The sequence below is a fragment of the Falco rusticolus genome, chromosome 1, assembly GCF_015220075.1.
Source record: "Falco rusticolus isolate bFalRus1 chromosome 1, bFalRus1.pri, whole genome shotgun sequence".
Classification (NCBI taxonomy): domain Eukaryota; kingdom Metazoa; phylum Chordata; class Aves; order Falconiformes; family Falconidae; genus Falco; species Falco rusticolus.
Genome location: NC_051187.1, coordinates 58628762 through 58651585, shown reverse-complemented (window position 1 = coordinate 58651585; position 22824 = coordinate 58628762). Strand labels below are relative to the sequence as shown.

The window sequence follows — 22824 nt, the reverse complement described above, 5'->3', positions numbered from 1 at the left end:
TTCAGGCTTTGCTGAGGCCCAAGGTAATAGTTGCAAAATTGAAGGTGACTCAGCCAGACATACCTATTTGTTTACAAAGCACTGACTCCAATTTCAATCCCCCAATTTACACAACTATAGTTGTGGTGGAGTGCGTAAAAATGACACTTAAAATGAACAGCCAGTAAATAAAGCCAATCTACAGGACTCTAGAAAGCATACGGAAGCTTTCACCAGCTTCCTAGCTTAGTTAATAAAAACCAAATCTATATATTAGGCCCTTCAGAATAGAAACCACCTCTTCCTTATGTTTCTACAACGCCTATCAAAAGCAGACCCGCAACCAGTAATTGAAAGTGCCAGAAAAATCCCAACACAAATCGTGAGTTCTGCTTTTAAATGGTGTATTGGGAACCTTCTGTCCAGATGACAGCCTGCCACTGTGCAATTTTTGTAATTTATTTTTTATTTTTACACAACATGACCCTCAAAAAATTGTTGTTTAAGGCACTGTAATTTACACCTACAGATTAGCACTGCACTTAAGAAAAATCCCAACAAAACAGCTGCCTTCGGTGGCTACATTTACCAGAGTGAAAAGAGACTGCCACCCAGTGGACCACAACCATGTACATCAACTGCAAGCCGTGACGTTCAACACAGAATTGAAAAATTTATTTTTAAGGAAGTGCAGTTATTTTTAGGATTTTCCCCGTTAATATAATAATGTTTCAAATACATAAATTCACTTGTCATTCTGTTCTGCACCTGAAAAATACACATTTGCATGAAGGCACTGTACATATAAAGCTTTTCAGAATTACAAGAAAAAAATAATCTACCAAATCAAGCTTTCACCAGAGAAACTGTTACCTAGTGCAATTACTCAGTTCAGAGGTGGGTTATGTTCTAAAAGCAGCTTCTGCCATCCTTGGGAAGGTTTAATCAGAATTCACCTGTAATATGTCAATGCTGAATAGCATATACAGATACTTCTAACACCTCTCGAGGTTCGAAGTTCATTTGTATTTGTAAAATCCTTCTCCAGTCTTCTTGCCTAGCTTTTTTTCTTCTACCAGTTTATTCAGGAGTGGGCTGGGTGCAAAAAGAGGATTGTTGGGCTCTAATGAATGCCATCCTGGTGGAAGAAGAGAAGTGGATGAATTAGTTACAGTTCTGTTTATATGCAAAGACAGTATTTTCCTAAGGAGATGCATATCTCTATTAAGAGGTCAGAAAACTGAAGCAGGTCAGGAACTGATTTTAGACTCCCTGAGATGCTTCAGTACAGCTTTAGAAAACACAGATCAGTACTGATGATTGTGAGCAAATCTAGCAATTAGTCTTCAGGCATAGTCTACTCTGAACACCTTATAATCCCATGACCGAAGAGTTTTGATACTTTAAAAAAATATTAAGGAGCACTTCTAAAATATAGTTAAGTAAAAGGAAATAAAACAAAGGCTATGCTGAAAAGAAATTAAAGTGCAAAGAAATTCCAATTTGAATTTCTACCTGTGAAAGACACGGTCAGTTAGAACAGTGTAACACTACTCCACAGTACTGGCTAAAAGCAAAAGAGGTTTCATTGAAGAAGTCATTTTGAAAGTGACATTCTGTCTCATAGAGTTTTTAAGCTGCTCATTCCAAATAACAGAACCATCAACAATTATGTCTTTTTGTTATTGTACTGACTTTCATCCACTTATCAACTGAAGTGAAAGGGAGACATTCTACTTGGATCTTTTAAGGTATTTACTGGGTTTCCTATTAATTGAGAATGAAAACACGGCTAGCAGAAAAAGGAAAGGGAGGCTCAAAATTTGTTGCTTTTAAATCAGAATTCCTGCCCTCTAGTACATGTCTCTCTTCCCGCTGATTCTTTTTAGTTACATAAAGTTCCACTAATATTATTACTATTTTCCACTCAAACTTTATGAAGTCAGCAAAACCACCACTGCTCTGTCCCCACGTACATACAGTACAGGCATACAGTAGAAATGCTGTACTCATACAGCACTGAGCTGAATTCTTACTCCTTTCACTTCAACAGTTAAAAGGTTATGCTGTAAACATTCAGTTTACACTAATTAACAGTCAGATTTTCATTAGAACTTTCATCTACAATTTAGCTAAAAAGGGGGAAAGAAGAAGAAAATTAAGCATGCAGTACCATCTATAATGTATTTACTGGTATCCAACCCAACATAGTCCAGCAGTTCAAATGGACCCATGGGATAGCCAGCCCCAAGCTTCATAGCAACATCAATATCTTCCTTTGATGCATCTCCTAGAGAAAAGATTGACAGTTTGATGAACAGAGAAGATACCGCATCTACTTGGCACCACTTATAAATAATTAACAAGGTGTTATTTCACCCCGGTGCAGCTCTTCACAGAAATGTCTGCAAGAACCACAAAAACTGGAGTCAGCATACACAAGCTGAATCTCTCACAAGAAAAAAAAAAGCAAGCCCTGCAGGCCTGCTTTCCATTTTTCTAGCTTCCTCTTGCATTTCAATATAGATCACTATGCTATTGATGGAGCCACAGCTCTCAGTTTCAGCTTCATGAGATCAGCAGCAGCTTTTGAATGATGCACAGGACAGAGCTGCCCTTAGTCTACAACAGCCAGAAGGCAAATGGTACCCAGCTGATGGACAAGGCAGGCACTGGGAGTGGAGCAGTAGCAGCTGAGTAACATGCTTAGTTACAGCAGCTTTCACTAAAGGATATCCATCAGCATCAGAGATGGCAGATAGGAGTGACATGAAAAGGCTCCGCAGGTGCAGTTAAATTTGTGAATTCCTGATTTTTTAAAAAAAATAATGAACATTATCAGAAATTTGTTACTTCTGCTTCAGCCTGTGCCTATAAAAATACAAATCTTGCATTACCACATTGTCACAGTTAATGTTCACCTCATTCTTTTGCTGGGAATACATATTTTTATACTGTCATGAAAGCAGATGCACCACTACTGCTTATTTTTAATACTTATTTTGAGAAAGGTAGTGCATTTCTTTGCAGATCCTATAAAAAGGATGAAATTATACAAACCCCAGAGATACCTGTTAAGTAACCTCCATGCTCAATGTGTACAGCATTCAGAATGTCCAAAAACTTGGCACACATAGCCTATGTGATTCATACACCTAAGATCAGAGAATCTTAGAAATAAATTTTTAAAATCTCTTGTAAAGGCAACAACTTCCATGAAAGATCTGCATGAAGTAATATTTTTTATATAATTCCTTTTACTCTTTAAAAAAATAATTTTTTTTAAAATCATATTTTATTTCTCAGAAATGAACTGGGAAAATCAGCCTTACTTAATTCTAACAATTTCAGTTCCCCAGATTCAAACACATGTAAATCCTCAACTCATTTGAAGTTGATACAGATGCACATATTTCTTTTATCAACAGATTCGTCCCACTTCCTCAAGCTTGGGACTTGGCCACCTGACAGTACAGAGTTGCATTACAATGAAAAATACTAAAAGGGCAAACAAGGATTCATACTGCTAGGGACCCCTAGTTCATACTAGTCTTCCAGTATCACGCAGACTTCCACAGAAACCCGATTGACTGCTGGGGTTTTTTTCCACTAAAAATAGGGTAGTACAGACCACCATACATTAATATTTAATAATTAATATGCCCCTGTTTAAATCCGTGTTAATACACTAAAGGTATTTTGCCTATGCAAAAGCACCCATTTAACTCAAGGACATTTTGCATAAAGACAGACTCAAGGACTGACCCAATAAAATGGTATTTCAGTGCCTGGGGTTGCCAGGAAAGAGATGCAATTTCATACTAATGCGGATGACAATCTGGCTCAAGTGTCTCAAAGAATATGACAAAATTTTAACGTGATTCAATGGAAAATATGAATCAGAAGACAGGCTTTCAAAACATTAACCAGCTTTTTAAATAGATTTCATTAGAGTAAAAAAATCATAGATTAACCTAAAGTTTGGAAATATCATACTCTTGAACAAAACGCAAACAGAAATAAAGATTAAATCAAGCTATTGTTTTGCTTAGGCAGAAAACAGCCAATTTTAACAACCGCAGGTGACTGCCGCCTTCTACATTTAATTAAAAGTTCTATTGTCTCCTGAAATATGCATGATGACACATATCACTTAACAAAGGCACCTTTTACACACAGTGGAACACCCATACACTTTATTTAAAATTGTGACTTTTTCTAAGAGAATAATGCCCCCTTGCATCCATGCCTTTGCCTTTCAAGTCACTAAATTTGCTCTTTTCTCCCTTTGAGATGTAATTAGGTACATCTGTTGATAGATAAACAAGTAATGTTGGTTTATATTTTTTTCTAGAGATCAAACCATCCCTTCCATGTGCTATAAAAGAGATTTTTTAATATTTAAAGCATATTTGCTGGAGTCCTGATAATGGAGTGCTTTCATCTGTAAAAAAACAGTGATTTGAAAAACAAAATGTTTCAAATGACATTCTTAGTAGCATGGAGCTATGAGCAGAGCACTTGAAATAAAAGCAATTATACTCTGTAATTTCCTCTTTATCTACTACATTATTGGCTTGTTGCCTTTTCACAACAATTGTTAATTTGAAAAACGTAGCGGTTCTTTGGGAATTTGTGATTATTTCTATCTACTCTCAGTATCAACGTAAAAGAAAACAGCAGTGAGATGGGAGTTCCTAAAGAACCTATGTCTAAAAAGAGGACATAGAAGAGAAACAGGAGGTTTTATGGGGCAATAGTTGAGCCTGAATCACTTGTATGCCAGTATCATAGTATGACACAGAGCATTATACTACTTACCTCAGCTGAAAATTGGTGTTTTATTTCACAAGCCCAATATAAGGGAACTCAGGAGAATTTTGCTAATAGTCCCATTACGGGATTTTCAACCCCTTTCATTAACATCTCTTGGGATGGAGAGAGGGAGGTTCCCAATTATTTGGCAGAGGATATTTTTACAATGGCACTGCACTCACCTTGTCATCTCCAAACCAAAAACATTTTCCACCACCAGACATTTCCCACACAATTAACTAGTACCTTCCAACTCTGCATACATTTCAAAGTGAAGACAAGGTCTTTCCAACTACACACATTGGCTCATATTTGATGTTCAATATTCACTTCCAGCCTTTAAGGTCGGAAAGTTCTGTGGAAATCCCAAGGCTTTTCTGAAGGGATATAACATTTAGCAGTGTTATACGTCAACATTTCCTGAAGTCAATATCCCAACAAGTACCTCTCTCAAAAAGTCGAACAGCTTCCATCATATATGGCACCAAGAGACGGTTTACAATAAACCCTGGAGTATCCTATGAGAAGAAAAATAGGTATTCTAAATAAACATACTTTACCAGTACTACTCAAATGCTACAGGACAAACTAAGTGAAGACACTGAATCATCCATTTCTGGTACTCTGTAAACTGTATTTTTCATCTGATTTATTTGCCAGGTATTAAAACACATAAGATGAATTTCACAAACAAGGAATGGTGCACAAACGTTCATTATGACCAAGAACAATAAGACCGCTCCAAGCCCACTCAATCTTAAAAAAATTTAATGTGGTCAGCTGACAAATGCCTTTAGCGTAATTCTGCTGATACAATTTCCTGAAGGACATGAGACAAGCAGCTCTTCCCTAACAGTTTTTTTTCTGTGTTCAGTATTAGAAACATTTTTGGCTAACTACTCACTGGTATCATGGTTTAACGCCAGCCTGCATACTACACAGCCACTCACTCACTCCCCCAAATACCCTCAGAGAGATGGGGAAAAGAATTGGGGAAAGAGGTAAAGCTTGAGGGTTGAGGTGAGAACAATTTAATAATTGAAATAAAATGAGAAGAAAAATAATAACAACAGGGAGAGAGAAGGGAAGAGGAATAAAATCAAACAGGAAGGGAAAAAACCCCAAGTGATGCACAATAGAATTGCTCACTGATGCCCAGCCAGGCCCTGAGCAGAAAATCGGTAGGCTCCACCCAAGTCCCCCTGGTTTAGATACTGAGCATGACAGTTTTATGGTATGGAACATCCCTTTGGCTAGTTCGGGTCAACTCTCCTGGCTGCGTCCCCTCCCAACTTCATGTGTCCCTCCAGCCCTCTGGCTGGCAGGGCCTAAGAAATGGAGAAGTCCTTCACTTAGTATAAACATTACTTGGCAACAACTAAAAACATCAGTGTGCTATCAACATTGTTCTCATACTAAATCCAAAACACAGCACTGCACCAGCTTCTATCCCAGCTGAAATCAGGACAACTGGTAAGCCATGCTTTTGAAAGTCAGGATCACTTCAATAGCAAACACCAATATTATCAACGAAAAGATAAAGATACATCCTGTCAGAAGAAGATAAACTGAAACAGAACTTCTTTTACACAAACTTTAATCAGAATCAAAAATACAAAGAGAAAGAGCTTTGCAAATACAGTATTATTTTGTATACTACTACTGTTGCTTATGTTTATTGTTCATTCCATTTTATCTCAGTATTTAATGCAGAGAATTCCAAGCAACTTTTCTTCTACAAAGTGGAATTAAAAAAAAAAAGGAGGGACGGGGTGGGAGGTTCAGTCATGGAGACTGCATTATGCTCTACCCAAGCTAATTTATAACAATAATTCATCATACACTCTGCATATTACATACTACAAAACCGTGACAGAACCAGAAAAAAGTCAACCAAGGCCTCAGAGCAATTTAGCAGAACAGACAGAATATGAGTCCAGCATTCAGACACTGAATTACTGGCAACTACCAGATTGCAGGGCCTTCTTTTTATGACCAAGTATCTCCTGGGGGCTGTAAAACTCAAGGCCATAGCTTGCATAAAGTTATCCAGACCACAACTTAGACTAATTTGGAAAAAGTGTGCTTAGAAAGTAGGGTGTCTCTCTAGAGAAAAAAACCAAAGCGGCAAAGCAATGAAGATTAATGTGGGTCTAGCTACCACAGTCTCAAGAAAAACTTGCAATGAGCACACACCATGAAGGATTCTTGCAACTGCCTTATAGTACAAGAGGTAGCAGTCTTGTCTCTAGCACAGCTAAAGATGAGCTCCTGCTTAAGCTCTCCAGTCCAGGCTTCTGCAGGACTGGAAAAGAAAAACCAAAAATTGTAAACTCTGATACTTATGTGTTTTGCTGCTCTAGAGAAGATGTCTAGAGTCACTCTACTTTGAGGAATTTGTGGTAAATGTGGGTGCTTTCTTTGTCAAAATGCTTTTAATAGGGAAGAGAAACTGGACAAAAAGCACCCTGGAAGTTCTTGAAGTACTCTTTCACCTACTAAAACCTACCATCTTAAAATTAACAGGTTTGAAGAACAGACCTTCTGAACACTATACAATCAAAACGCACTCACCTTACAACTGACAGGACTCTTTCCTACTGCTTTACTGAAATCCACAAGTGATTCAAAGGTCTTTTGACTGGTCATTGGAGTCTTGATGACCTGGGCAGAGGGAAGGTAGGGAGAGCGTAAGCACGTTTATGATCAGAATGTCTCTCATTTCCCAGTACAGCAACGAATAAACTATAATCTGGAACACCATTCCAGAAATTCAAAAAACACTTGTTTTGCAAAAAATAATTTCAGTGGATATATTTGTAACAGAAACAAAAATCTGTTTTAAAGATAGATACAGCATTTTGCACATTTGTAAAGTACGTGTTTCTTCAAGACGCTTTCCCACTCAGGCAGTATGGATGTAAAAGGGACCATCCTTTGGAATCACATTTAGAGAATACAGTATAACTAAACAACTTTAAAACCTTCATAGTCTCTGTTGCCTTGGAAAACACCATGGCATCACTCTAGAGAACCGTATTAACAGACATAGTTCCTGATATAAAGGGTTGTAATACCTACCATGTGCCCAATGTAAACACAACACAGACATTTAATTCTAAAGAAAATTTAAAATCTATCTCGAAAATCTGTAACAGCTTCGTAGCTTTTGAGTAGTATATTTCCATGGTGATTTTCTTCACAACTGAGTCTTTTGTTACATGTATTTTCTATACTTCATTGCAGTTCAGATGCATTGTCATTTATTAGAAACCTACCCCCACCCCCCCAAGAAAAAAAAAAAAAAAGAAAAGAAGAAAAATAGACTTGCAGAAGCTCAGCTGGTGGTGATACTTGTATTGAAACTGACCTCTATGTGCAGTAACTGAAAACTGATATACATAAGCAGTTAAGACTGACCTCCTCGTTCATACTATTAAGTCACACAGAAATTTCCCCCCATCATAATAATCGATGTAAGGCCAACACAAAAAAACCACTGCTCAGGCTGAGGAAAAGGCTTGTTTCTCAGCAGAAAAAATAGTGTTCTTTGATATTGGATAAAAATATCTGAGATACTTACATAAGACTGCAACAGTTTCAAGAACGAGTTTTTAATATACATTTCAGAATTCTGAAACATTACCACAAGCCTTTTTGATAATTAGAGAAGGAAATTCCCTCAAAGCTATGTGCTTCTGAGCCTGACATCAACAATCTATGAAAAGAGCAGATAAGACTCAAAGGCACTGCAGATTTGTGACCCATAAAGGACAGTCTCAATGGCAGATGACTGGCAATTTCAGTGAGATATCTCATACTTTTGGCAATTCTCTTGATTTTCCCAATTATTTTGAATGGAAACATCTGTTTTACATAGAAAATGTTGTGCTACAGTGACTGTCAATGCCAGCCCTGATTTACAGCATAGATCTGAAACAAAAGCAAAGCTTTAAGAAGTGTGTTTATTTACTAATATTTCCACCTTTCAGGATCATAGAATCATAGCATCATTTAGCTTGGAAATAGCTTTGAGATCATCAAGTACAACCACTAACCCAGGACTACCAAGTCCATCACTAAAACATGTCCCTAAGCACCACATCTACACAATTTTTAAACATCTCCAGGGATGGTGATTCCACCACCTCCCTGTGCAGCCTGTTCCAATGCTCGACCACCCCTTCTAGGAAGAAATTTTTCCTAATATCCAATCTAAATCTCCCCTGGCGTAACTTGGAGACTGTTTCCTCTTGTCCCAGATAACAAGCGACAGAATGAGACCTATCCCCACCCGCCTACAACCTCCTTTCAGATGGCTGTAGAGAGCAGTAAGATTCCCCCACCCCAAGTCTCCTCTTCTCCAGACTAAACACCCCCAGTTCCCTCAGCTGCTCCTCGTAAGTCTTGTTCTCCAGACCCTTCAGCAGCTTCATCGCCCTTCTCTGGACACGCTGCAGCACCTCTACATCCCTCTTGCCGTGAGGGGCCCAAAAGTGAACACAGGATTCAAGGTGCAGCCTCACCAGTGCCGACTACAAAGGTACAATCACTTCCCCTATCCTGCTGGCCACCCTGTTTTGGATACAAGCCAGGATGCTGTTGGCCTCCTTGGCCACCTGGGCACACTGCTGGCTCATGTTCAGCCGGCTGTCAGCCAGCACCCCCAGGTCCTTTTCCCCCAGGCAGCTTTCCAGCCGCTCTGCCCCAGGCCCAAGCCTGTAGCGCTGTGTGGGGTTGGTGTGACCCAAGTGCAGGACCCGGCACTTCTCCTCATTGAACCTCATACAACTGGCCTCGGCCCACTAAAAGCACAGCTTCTGTGGTTTATTCTTCAAATAGTACTCATCAACTGCAATGGCTCTGGGGAAGGACATTCATAAGTCAGGTGAAGAAACCCACAAATTAAAAAGACTAACCACAGCAATCAGACAGGGAATGTTCTGTTTTGTTTTTTAGAAATAATAGATACTTGTAGTATTTTTCAAATCTCACAGAGGCATAGCTTAGATTTCTAAAGACTATGATTTGTTTCAGCCTTGAGATAAGGCATAAAACATTTCATCCACAGAAATAAATTACTGCCAACAAGTGGTTCTTAGCACAGAAATCACTAAAGCCTATGTTAGCCTAAGGAATTATGCTGAAGTTTTCTGTTATCTCTGACAACACCTATAAAATTCCTCCCTCCTCTTCTTACATTTTGCCAGAGCATTTAGTCACAATATACAGGATGCAATATTAAACTAAAAAAATAAAAAATCCACATGGGTACAGAGGTTAGTGAGAGAGAATTTGCAAGTGTCCAAGTTTGCATCAGTCAACCATGTTCTGAATCAAAAAACCCAAAAGATTCAAATATTTAAAAAGGGGAGGAAGACAATGATACATTCAAAGACAGAGAGCAAGCAATTGCAGAATATATATTTTACTGGGAAACAAGCAAAAAATCTAAAGTGAACCTCAGGATTCAAGAGGCAGGCACAACATATTTGAAGTGCTTGTCACCAAAGCAATACCAGAACTAATCACTCATGGGACAGAGGAAAAAGTTTGAAAGCATTTACAGGTACAAAGTACGTGAAATTTTGAGGAAGAATGGCCAAAATGCAAAGTTTATTTTCATTATTCAAAAGTTTATAAGTTCTAGCTTATCAAGGTCAGCCATAACAAGGGAAGGTGAGAAAAAAAAAAAAGAGAAGAGAGACCTGTCATTTTTCCTGCAATGTGACCTTTACTTTGGAGGCTCAGATAAACCCTTGTATCAGATTACTTCTTATTCTGCTCTGCACTGCAGCATTACTATAAACCACGTGACATAGCCAAAGAGAGTGCGTTTAGAAAAGATGTCTGAAGAGTTAAGTAAAAACTTGTTTATACTTCCTTAAAGGCTGGGAAATACTGTAATACTTCCAAACAAATAATCTGCAACACTGAAACAAACATTGAAACAACTGTGACTTTTTTTCAAAAGTCACAAGGCAGTAAAATTTCATCTCACATCATTTTCTATTGATTTCTACACTGGTAACAATCAAATTCTTCTGTCAGTCATTAGATGATTTTGTTTAAGCTGTCGGTAGTTCTTATTAACGAGCTTGCCTGCATGCCTGAAATGATCACTATAAACAGCACCTCTGTTGGCAGTTTGGTGGAAGCTTCAGAGCCTAGTGACCAAAGGAGTTACCTCTGACTCTTCAACCCGCCCCTCAACAGAGATTGCACCACCCTCTTGTCACTAGAGGCAGCTTATTCTGTATCAGAAAAGCAAACTGAGATCTACTCTTTCATCTAATCGAATTCTCAGCGATGACAACTGTGCTGTTGTGCTACAGTGCTTATTATTGTGATAAGACACTTACCTCCACAAGCTTCATCATAGGCACAGGATTGAAGAAATGGAGACCACCAAATCGGTCCTGCCTGGTGGTTGAGTTAGCCAACTGCGTGATTTGCAAGGACGAAGTGTTGCTTGCAAATATCGTATGCCTGGGAAAAAAGAAACATATGGATTACATAAATGACAGCTATTTTTCTGACAGTAGGAGACTGGTGCACTAAATGTAAATAGATACCCATTGGCTAACCATCCACAGAGTTCTCAGAAACATCCCTGCAGGTTATCACGGTACTTTTGCTGAGGTGTAAATGCAGCAATGATGAAATAACCACTGGAAGGGCTGTATGAGTTTCTGACCCTGTAGGCAGTCAGTATGTTGAATACTTACATTAGGTGATGGAAAAAAAAGACTCTGTAAGTAGAAAATCTGCGTAAACTCTCCAAGACTATTCCAGGTAATTCCTTCAGCAATCCTGGAAACCTAACAGTATTTTGCATTGTTAATCATTTACACATCTATGGAAACCCAATCATTTGCCACATCAAAAATACACTTTGAAGCCTTAATAAAAATTTGCAATCTTTTTTTTTTTTTTTTAATAACGATCAATGGTGATAAGCAAACCTATCAAAGACCAAAGAGCTGATGGAATAACCAAAGAAAAGATAAAAACTGCCATGCATAGAAAATTGCAAAGGACACACAAAATCACAAGAATTTTAAGACATATATGAAGTCCTTTTCCAGACATAAACTAGATTTACTAATCACAATTCATAATGATTTGGTTGTGGGTCTTTTTTCCAGAAATATCTCAAAACCTCAACAGCCCTGCTGTACTGACATCACACTGAAAACTTACAGAAACGGCTTTTTCTTCAAACCACAAAAATCAGAAACTGAATTAGAGATTAAGCCCTATCTTCCATTCTGTGCTGTATCCTGCTGACTTTTCAAAAAGTTATCCCACTGAACTCATCAAATGTTAATCTAGATAGATATTTTGCTTACATTTAGCTAAGACATCACTAAGCTTTGCAACAGAGCTTTCAGAAGAGTTATGTTCAAGTCATGGGGATATCTTATAGTGGCATTAAAACATTTGGGGATAAAAGACCCCACACTGATTTCCATTTTTTATTACGCTTTCTCAGTTTTTCACAATTTGTTATGGAGAAAGAAATAAAAAAATCATTAAAATTCCTATTTACATTTCTTACACACATTATTTTATTTTCCCACCAAAAAGTGGGCCTTATATTGTTCTGAGGTGAGGTACTAAAAAAAGTATTCTACATTTCATAGCTTTGACTCTGGAAGGACAATGCATACAAAAGACACTTATCTTCACCGAAAATCTGCCACTGTATACAAAGAATTCAAATAGCCACATAAAAAATAAGCACATTGATTTGTGAGATGTAAACATTGCTAGGTTTATATCTGTTCTGAGATTTTATCTCAGCATCACTTCTGTGGGTGAATACTGTAGCCTCACACAACATAAAGCCTCGGGGAAAAAAAAGCATTAAATTTGTATTGTGTACAAGGGCATTTTATTTACATTTACTGCTCTGACCAATCAATTGATTTAAATTGAGTTTAAAATAGAATTTATATGCCTCTGTGACTTAGAATTACATAATCCATGCTTCAGGTGACAGCAGAGTTGGAAGCTTTTGAAAGCAACAGTACTAGCGAAGCCCTAGTGATGGTTTTCCAGGCAACGATGTGCTTTCCCTTAGAGCCATCTAGTGGGTCAGGAGAAGACATTAAAACCGGAGCCCAAACCGAACTGACTCCTCTGTTCAGCTCTATCGCACCATGAATGCTGAAGAACACTCTTTTTGTAACAGTTGTGTAACACACTGGTTCTAACATAGTGGACAGCTGAAGACCACCGGCCAGTTCCTAGCCAAGTTTCCACATCTAAAGATAAATCCAAGAGATATTGACAGGCACTCCTATCACCCAGAAACAAACAGAAAGCAAGCAGGCAAGGGCTCTTAGAAGTGGATTCCCAAAAATTCTTTTCTCATGTTCATTATGATCCTGTTTGGAAAAGTGCTGCAGTGTTTAAACGCTTAAAAGCCACAAAGAATGTGGGGATATTCTACAAAAACCCTAGCCTGACCTTTTCAAAATGGCAACGTGAGACTGATTCAAGTTAAGAAAACTAACACAAAACTGAAGAGTGGGTAGCAGCGCTTTATCACCTGCTCTGAAGATGACCATGTAACACAGTAATGATTACCATATTAGAAAGATGAGTATAAAACTGAGAGGAATATAACAGACACAAGCATTTTGCAAAGCTCTAAGGTAATGAACCAGTACGCTCTCGACTGATGGCATCCAAGAAACAGCACTCACCATCTCACCTGGACAGTTACCCACATGAGGAATACCCTGAGTTCCCAGTGCTCTCTGAGGCTGCCAGACTCTCTTGGCTCATTACATTTTCTCTTAAAACTTTACAGAAACTCACCCCACACCCCCAAATAAAACTTCTCTCAATAAAGAACAGCTTTCTCACTCCCCTCCATTTACAGATCCACTTTCAGAGGAATTACAGTTCTTTTATAGATAAAAAGGAAGAGGAATTAAGTTCATTATATTTTGTGGGTTTAATGCAATGCTTCTACTTGTGTGCTGTCCCCAGACTTATCTTCATGGAAGAGGTCATCATAGCACAAAAATGGGAGATGAACATGTAGCTGTTGCAGCTGAGGAAACATGAGACATGGGATACAGTACAAAAGAAGAAAAATGCAAGGTTTCACAGAGCTTATGTTCCAAAAGCATAATTTGTTACCTTGTCTGAGAAACTATAATACAGAGCCGCTTTAGTTTTGATCAGCTATCAGCTAACCCCACAGCACGTCCCGAGACTTGAATTAAGACAAGCCCTCCCTCCTGAGAAGCCTGGTCTTTCGTGATCTCTGCCTGTAACATACACCTCACAGTGCCATCAACATCCAAGGCCCCACAGAAGCAAAGCTTCTCCCAAGACTCAAAGCTATCTTTAAACAGATCTTGCTTTTGTTACCAATCAATCACAAGTCCAGCACCCCCATAAAGGTGATGCATCAGTTAGTCCATATATTAGTTTTAGAATTTTAGCAAAGGCTATAGGATGCCTGCACTGACAGGGAGAGCTTTCCATTCCACTGCAGTGCCACGCAGGATGAATAAAGCTTCCTTCTAATGCACAGAAAAACACCCACTAGTCTTCTCTGCTCTTTCCCCATGCTAGTCACTATCTGCAACTCTATACTCCTCAGGCAATTACAAGTTACTCTGTATATCTAATAGCTACTACTTTAAACACTTGGCTACTAAGTTTCACTATTTTACTTGATTGTCCTTTTCATCCAGACTTTCCACGCTGCAGCCCATGCTCCTCAGCATTCACTTCCCTTTTCTTTATCCTACATGTAAGATTAACACGTATGTTTATAATTCTTTATCATAAATGTAATTTTTCTTTATCCTTTTCTTTATCCTACACGTAAGATAAACATGTATGTTTATAATTTCCAATTCTCCTCTTAAAAAGGAAGACTTCTTATCTAATGTCATTTTTCCCAACCCTGTAAAATCATGCCTTTTCCTACAGGAAGGAGCATATCTGAACAACTCCCAGTATCTTTTAACACTCTGTAATGTACAATTCAACGTTTCAAGGCAGCTATGCTTATAAACACCTCAGTCTCACAAAAAAAAGCCTCAGATATTCCAAAAATGTATATTATTAAGTAAGGCTCCAAGTCCCTGTGCCCACTTTTCCTTCTGACTAGTTCTATACAGTTCACCATTTAGTACACTCTAATTTGCTCATCAGCTTTCTCTGCTGAATATGGACAAAGACTCGGGCAACCAATGGTTTCTTTTCACAGAAAAAGTACAATCTAATCATGACAAGGTACCCTGATAATTGCTGAAGGCAGCTAATTACTTTTGTCTGTCAGACTAAGGTAATGGCAAGTTATCCTGTGCTCGGTGCACAGCTGTTTGTTGTCATCTATTATTTTCAGAAGTACCAGGTAGTTTTGATTACCGACCATATGAGACAGCCCCAAAATCTCCCCAGGCTGAAGTCAACTAATGACAACATCTTCTCTCCCTTGACAGACTCAGGCTGCAGCTTGCCTAGTTCTTTAGTTAGACAGTCTAGAAACCTCCTAGCCAATACCCCCAGACTTAGCTGTACTAGTTACCACCTCAACCTGCAAGCAGTCAAGGTCTTGGGAGCCTGAGTCATCTACTACAAGGATCAAGCTTCTGAGATGGCATGCTGAGCTTAACAGCATTTTTGGGTTTGGATACAATCCAACAGCAACTGCCAACAGTTATTAAATGTAGTTCCAAAGACAGTTCCAGGGACTGTAAGTAACTGAGTGCATGTTAACGAGTCATTTACACTTTTATCTCACACACAATAACTAGCAATGAACTATTTCCAAACTCTTGTAATACAAAGTAAACTTAGTTCACTTAAGCCGCTGTTGAGCTGACTGTGACTTACAGCTAAGAGGCTGGGACTTCTCAAAACTTGTTCATGCCAGGTGCACTGAAGACAAATATTTTATCATCCCAACTCTGTATGAAAATATGGGAACATGTACATTAACTATACCCTGTGTGTATCAGTGCAAGCTTATTCTACTGTTGCACACTTACATCTGGATTTAGATTTGCACTTGCAGATGGACAAACTTTATGACTAAACATACCAGGAACCACATCAAATGAAGCAATGCAACAAGTAAATAAACTTGGTGAACACATCTGAAAGTGTATGAAACATATGCACCTAGCACAACTATTCCATACTACAAGACAGTCCAAAGTTGGCCTAAGGGAGAAAAAATCCTGTTGTTAAAAAAAGCAGCTAAGGAAATACAGAACTAACAGTGTAACAATAAAAGTAGAAGATACAAAGGTCTAAGTTTCAAAGTGTAACAGGAAAAATATACATACTCTGGAGCAAACTTATCCAGCCTCTTGAAGAGTTCATTTTTAATTTTCTCATTCTCCACAATGGCTTCTATCACCAGATCCGTGCTGTGGACCACTGCTACTGCATCTGTGCTTGTTGTGAGGTTCTTCAACGTCTTCTCAATGAACTCGGCACCAGCCTGAAACATTTCCAAGAAGCTGCAATGTCTATTTACAGTGATTTAATTTATTTTTACATTAAAATCTCCTTATGTGCTCTGAAGTGTTTTTGAGCCCTCAGAAATTCAGGCAATCTGCCACATTTGCAAATGAGTGAGAAAGGTCTACTAAGCACGTGCAGATACCATGCTTTCACTGACAAAATTTTTCTACCCAATCAAATCTGCTTTGGAGCAAATAGGAGACCTTTGAATTCATTCTTTCAGGAAGAGTATTTGCTTTAGTCCAACCTTCAGCATAAGAGCCTTAGTGAACAACTAAGTCAACGAGTAGTTTCTGAGACAACCTGGACCTGCCTTCCATAAAGAGGAACTTTTCCAATTTCAAACCTTTCCATTGTTTTTATTCAGCAGTTATCTGGTTTCACTCCTACGAACAGGTATGCACTAGTTTGTGAATACTTCAGGAAATGAAATGGCCTACACTCACTATAGCCTCAGTACAAATGTGGGGAAAAAGCACTCTTGTTTTCTGCCTAGTAAATCTGCCAATCACTGACATAGTTTGTGAGGACAGAAATCAAACAGAACTGCAAGACTTTGAACCAAGGGTAAATGGAGATGTAGTACAGGTAAAAACATACCTGCATGCCAGAATATAACGTATTATATATAAAATACAAGCATCATGTGGACAATTTTCTTTTGGATTAAAAGACCCCATAATTATGCATGTAAGATATTGTTATCCTGGAATTATTATAATTTTTCTTCTGTACTCCCTCATGCAGATAAGCCCTTTTCCATTTCCTTTGTCTGCTGCATCACTCATGCTGATAATCACCAATACCAGCGTATATTACACATGTAGTAAGTGTAAAAAGAATTCAATCTGCTGTGGCATTTAGAGAAACAAGCATAGCAACAATTAACTCTTAGGATATAAACTTAGATGCATCAGCTGCTCCAGAGTGACTTGCTGTTTGTAAGTATTACTTAGTAGCATAAATACAAAGTATCTCATACATCTAATTCACGTTACCCCAGGGTAGTTAAACTTGCACTCTTTATTTCCTTTGCTACAACCCTGTGCCCAGGTCTTGGGGCAGGGGGAAGATTCCTTGCTAAGGTATTAAGATAATTTTTTTGCTTTGCTTTTGAACAAAATTGGTGCATTCCCATGTAAGCGCTCAAGACAGCTTGCTATTAAGTTAGGATGAATACTTTTGCACCATTTCACATTTAGCATCTGTTCTAAAAGGCCATCAAGTTGTTTTAAATCTTCATCTCAAGGCTGAAGCCTACAAAGGAAAGAAATCATGGTAAGACATCTTCCAACCTCCCTGAATCAAAAAAAGAAAATCCAAGTTCTTCAGCACACAGTAAAAAGTTTTCTTTTTACATGCCTTTTAACATGCTCTATAATGCATAACTGTAAACAATATCAGAACTTCAGTACAGTAATCTTTATTCTCTTATGTTTTCCTAGAGGAATAAAGAAGATGTCAACCTCAGGCTTATCTGCAAACTTCTTCTTTGTCACTCTCTTCAAACTCTCTTCAATTCCTCTTGTAGACTTTTTAAGGATTTCATCTGACTGGTCTACTAACACCACAGTGTGACCACTAGCTGCTGCAACCTGGAAGTTTAAAAAAACAAAACAGAATCAACATGAATATCATAAAACAACCAACCATATCAGTTTTTGTTGAGGCAGACAATACACTAGGCAATGAATTAGAAAAAGAGAGCTAAAGAACACTGAATAGAGGCTTGTGCACTTTACTAGAAAAATCACAAAAACCTGCAGACAGTTTGGGTGGAGGGGAAAGGATAAAGGTCTCAAACAACTTGAGTGAAAAGGAAGAACAAATCCATTTTTCCCCTGTGCTGTCTGCAGAATGCTACCTGCACCTGGAGGCTGCTGAATTCTGTGGCTATGGCTAAAGAACAAATGGCTGCCTCAAAAAGAGCAATTGGCTTAGCTGTGATCCTTGGATCTTGTAAGGAAAAAGGGCTGTGGAGACCAAAACGGGAATGCTGGCAGGGTGAGCAGGTGGCATAAGGGATGGCTAACCCTGGGTTCCCCAGACACAGCACAGCACAACTCTGCTGTTAGGCCATGAGCACATCCCTGCAACAACAGGAAGGTGACAGTGAAGCTGGGAGTAGCAGTGAAACGTTGGCTGCTCCAGGACACTGCACACACCTGAATGGCCCACTTATGTATGGCTCCTTACAATGTACCCAGTACAAACACTGGCTCAGCTACAGACAGCACTGTTGGTTTGGTTTTTTGGTCAGTATTTGATCAACTTCAAAAATACAATGTCACTTTCTCACATTGCAACAGCCTGTTAAAAATCAGCTTTTGATTATTTTTTACTTCACTGTTCATTAATTTATGTTTCTCTTGCTAGTTAGCAACAACCTATCTTCATTTTCAGAATTCTTGAACTACTATATTGAGTTGTGATGTAATAATTGTGGAAAACAGATGTTAAAACATGGTTGCACCAATGGTTTTAAAGTCACACAACTCAGGAGCTTCACTTCTGCAAACTTTTACATACAACCTTGCACCTGGACACTAAAGTTCCTCCTGCGCCCACAAGACCTAATCTAACAGAGACAGCTGAAATGAAAAATAGAGACATCTCCTGAAGAAAAGCATGGTGCTGTTCTCATGTAAGCTGCCTCACTCATCCAGCAAATAAAGAAATGCGAGACTGTCTCTGGGCAGCAGCAGTATAGCTTTAACAAGGTGTCAGTCTGCAGCTGGACATTTATTTATCCATCTTTTTTTTATTATTATTTTCACTAAGGCCATTTCATAAAAACAACTGAATCATACAATGCAAGCTTGGACTTGCATTCCCAATCTGTTGCTGTTAATTTGCAATGGTAAAGCAAGACCCTCTACTCTTCAGAAGAAAAAAATCGATACCAAGCACATGTGTAACAGATGCTTCACTGATTACCCATTTATGATTACACCATCACTGACCAGGTGGCAAAAAATCCTAGAAAAATTAGTATTTCCCTTTTCCCACCTCATTTTTACCATATTTACAGGGACAGGAAAGAAAAAAAATGGCAATAGGTCATACTATCTCCTTGCAATTCAAACACATGGTTGCTCAGACTCTACTATCCAACAATCTTAAGAATACTAAATAAGAAACACAAGAATACTGGAGAGTCAGATAATGCTTTTCTCATACAGAAGTGCTTTCCACATGGCAGAATCAGAAATTATGTATGGCTCTAGGCCATACATTTTAGCAGAGGTTAGCTTCTCCTGACAGTATGAGAAAGCACAGGAAAAGGAGAGAGAATTTCTTAAGTGTTCTAAAAGGGAGGACAAGCTTTATTAATAGGGTACAGAGGAGACCCCACTCAGTGTTGTGATCAACTTTGAGATAATTTTGGACTGATAAATCGGAGGCAGATGGTCAGCAAAACCATCCTTGGTCCTTAACAGTGGTGGAAGAATGCAACCCATGTTACTGCCAAATACCAGACATGTCTCTCTTGACAAGCTGCTGTCTGAAAACGTGCGGTCTAAAAGAATATGCAGATCAGTTCTTTCCCTGCAGAAGTATAACCTTTGCATAGTGTGCACCTTCCTCAAATATGTGAACAACTTTCTTCAAAGTTGTTCTTTGATAGTGCCTTCCATGGAAACCTCAAGCTGTAGTATCAAGGTACAGAGGAGTGGTTTTACCAGACAAGTTAATAAAAAACTAGCTAGTTCCTTGGGAAAAAGAGTATCTCCTGTATTCCTCCTGCTAGAGATTTGCCAGGAGTGTGAGGAATCTTCAGTTCTGAGAAGAAAACCCATTCATTTATTAAAATGGAGAATTGCCATTTACAAACTCCAACCTCACCGTCAGTTTCTGCTTTCGGATGCCTGCATACTGCAATTACTCTTCATGAAGTTTGTGAACTACCTTGGTATCTTCAGCAGCAGGCTCTTCCTGTGATTTAAATAAATATCTAAATCTTAAATCACTAACAGAGCTATTCAATATTCTGTCCCAAAGCTATCAAGTTAAAGATGAACTTGAAAGCCAAAGGCCTGAGATTAAACACTGGGAAGATAAGTCCTATTTAAATATTAACCACTTCATGATTCTGCAGATGACTGACAGCTGAACGGTCATTTTAGCTGCTGCGTTATACTTTAACAACTTGCAGAACGTCACTTGGTCTGCTCCCTTGGCAAGTTAGAAGAAAAAGCTTCTTTCTCAGACCAGTGTTTTCCTGGTTTATGAATAGCCCACACATTGCCTTAAGAACCACCTTGAACGACTTACAACGTTGGCCTCGGTTGTTCCTGCCCAACCCGTCCGACCTGAAGGCGGCCCGTGTGGATTAGCAAGAGAACAACGAGTTTGGAAGCTGAGCGGCGGGGCGCAGCAGCGCTTCCTGCTCCTCTACAACGCAGCCAGCGCCCGCCGAGGCCCCGCCACGGCGGCGGAGGGGCGCGCCCCCCCCTCCCCCCCGAGCTGCCGCGGAGGCCCCGGCGCTGCCCCCGCCCCGCCCGGCCCGGCCCGGCCCGCCGCGGCCCTCAGGCGCTGCCCAGCGCTCGCCCCCCCGGCTGCTCCTCACGCAACCGGCGGGCCGCAACGCACAGCGCACGGTAACCTGAACGCACACAACGGCGTCTTCGGAGAAGCTTGTGGGTTTTTTTTGTAACGTAGCTCCCGCCCCGCAGCTCGGAGAGCGTACCCGAGCGGCGGCCCGCCCCGCGGGGGCTGGCCAGGCCGTGAGGCGCCCCCGGGGAGCCGGCGCGGAGGCCGCCCGGGGCGCCCCGCCCGCGCCCCCCGCCCAGGGCAGCGCGCAGCGCCAAGGCGCAGCCGGCCCGCAGCGGAAAGCGAGGCGGGCCGGGGGCGTGAGGGGGGCCGGCTGGAGCCGGGGCTGCTCCTGGCGCCTCAGGCCGGGAAGGGCACGAAGGGCGGCCCCTGCCGGCGCGGCCCGACCCCCGCCTCAGGCGACCGGCCCCGGCGGAGAGGCTGAAGGGACCCTCCCTCCCGCCGCACGCGCCCGGTAACGGCCGCCATGGCGCCACCGCCCCCTGACCCCGCCGCGCTGCCGGGCCGGGCTCACCTGGGCGATGCCGGCGCCCATGAGGCCGCCGCCGATGACCGTCACGTGCTTGACGACCAGCTTCTTGGCGGCCGCCGTGGCGGCGGCGGCGGAGGCGGCGCGCACGAACTGGCGGGTGGCGAAGGCCATGGCGAAGGCGCGCGGCGGGGAGCGGGAGCGCGAGGGCGGCGGCGGGGCCGGGCCGGGCCGGGCGGAGCGGGGCCGGGCCGGGCCGGGCGGGGCGGGGCCGCGCTCCGCCCCGGGGTCCGCCCCCGCCGCGCGCCGCCGGTGCTCCGCCCTCGCTGCTGCTCGCCCCTCAGAGGAGCCGGGGCAGTGCGGCGGCCCCGCCAGGCTGGCAGCACCGCGGGCTGGCGCCTGGCTGCTCTCACGGCCGCCCTTGGCGGCGGCGGTCACCGCACGGCCCGCCCCGTTTCTGCCGCCGCAGCTTGTTTTCTCCGCCCCAGAAGCGCTCCGTGAGCCGAGTGCTTCCAAAGTAGAAGGGGTTTTCATTTTCAGGCTGGCACAAACTATGAAACACACAAATAAACAAACGAAATAAAATCCTTCCTTTATAAACGCTAACGGCTGAACCACACCAGGTGCAAAGCGCAATAATTTTCCATGCAATTCCTCCTCTCCCGCCAGGACGCCCAGCACCTCCAGCCGCCAAGCAGGGCAGTTATGGCATGTTCCACCTGGGACACCATCGGGGGTGAACGTTAAGCAACCTCCTAATGTAGAGGATTCTCCTTTTGGAGTCTGAAGAAAACGAGTATCCTCGTATCTCTGCACTTTGTACCAGAAGCACAATGCAAAATATCCCCCCGCCCCTCACGCAGCCTTATCTGACAGCCGGACTTACTCAGGAGCACTAAGTGGCTGCTGGAAACGGCTTTACCCAAAGACTCAGTTACTGGGAGTTACTATTCCTTGTGTACACAAATGACAGCTGAGTGGGTAATTAAATTCCCTAAAAAAAATACTGCTGTGCCGAGTCACCTGCAGCCTAACTCCAGTGACATGAGAAAATACAGCATCACTGTATTTTATATATATTATAACCTAAAACTGTGCAGGCAGGTGTTGCATAGATAACATGAACCACCACCAGGCAGGCAGGAGCCTCACTGGCTTCGAGAGAAGGTCTGGGGCTGAGCCGCTCAGCACTTCAGAAGGGACAGTTCGTATGGATGTAGGTGAGCTCCACAAGGATGTCGATCAGTAGCCTTCTGACAAGGACATGCTAATTGCTAAAAGAAAAACTACTGAAGTGATAAGACTCAAGGACACTAGGATAAAATTGTGGTAGTGGGAGATCACACCTCCTACTCAAATGCCCCCCCCTTCCCCCCAAGAGAGTGAATGCCCCGCTCTGGGAGCATGCCCAGTAAATTTAAAATGAACTGTACCTTTACATTGAAGCGAGAAAGCAACTAACCAATAATAAGTGGGTGTAGACTTTAGGCAGAACTAACCAA

The 22824-nt window shown here is 41.2% G+C and overlaps 1 protein-coding gene across 1 annotated transcript; it reads right to left on the bottom strand.

Moving 5' to 3' along the window:
* Positions 1-899: 899 nt before the first annotated feature.
* Positions 900-21529, bottom strand: HADH (hydroxyacyl-CoA dehydrogenase). The gene is made up of 8 exons (XM_037380846.1): positions 21368-21529; positions 17766-17894; positions 16119-16276; positions 11157-11283; positions 7369-7458; positions 5240-5312; positions 2153-2269; positions 900-1117 (listed from the first exon to the last, which is right to left on the bottom strand). The coding sequence occupies exons 1-8, from the start codon at positions 21494-21496 to the stop codon at positions 999-1001; spliced, it is 942 nt and encodes a 313-aa protein (XP_037236743.1). The 5' UTR covers positions 21497-21529; the 3' UTR covers positions 900-998.
* Between the last annotated feature and the right edge of the window lie 1295 nt (positions 21530-22824).

What these genes read in the sequence shown, in the direction of transcription:
- HADH (XM_037380846.1), bottom strand. Translation starts at nt 21,496, where the DNA reads ATGGCCTTCGCCACCCGCCAGTTCGTGCGCGCCGCCTCCGCCGCCGCC. An exon ending in CTATGATGAAGCTTGTGGAG is followed by an intron (nt 7,459 to 11,156) that starts GTAAGTGTCTTA and finishes CCCTCTGCCCAG; the next exon opens with GTCATCAAGACTCCAATGAC. An exon ending in AGAGTCCTGTCAGTTGTAAG is followed by an intron (nt 5,313 to 7,368) that starts GTGAGTGCGTTT and finishes TTCTTCTCATAG; the next exon opens with GATACTCCAGGGTTTATTGT.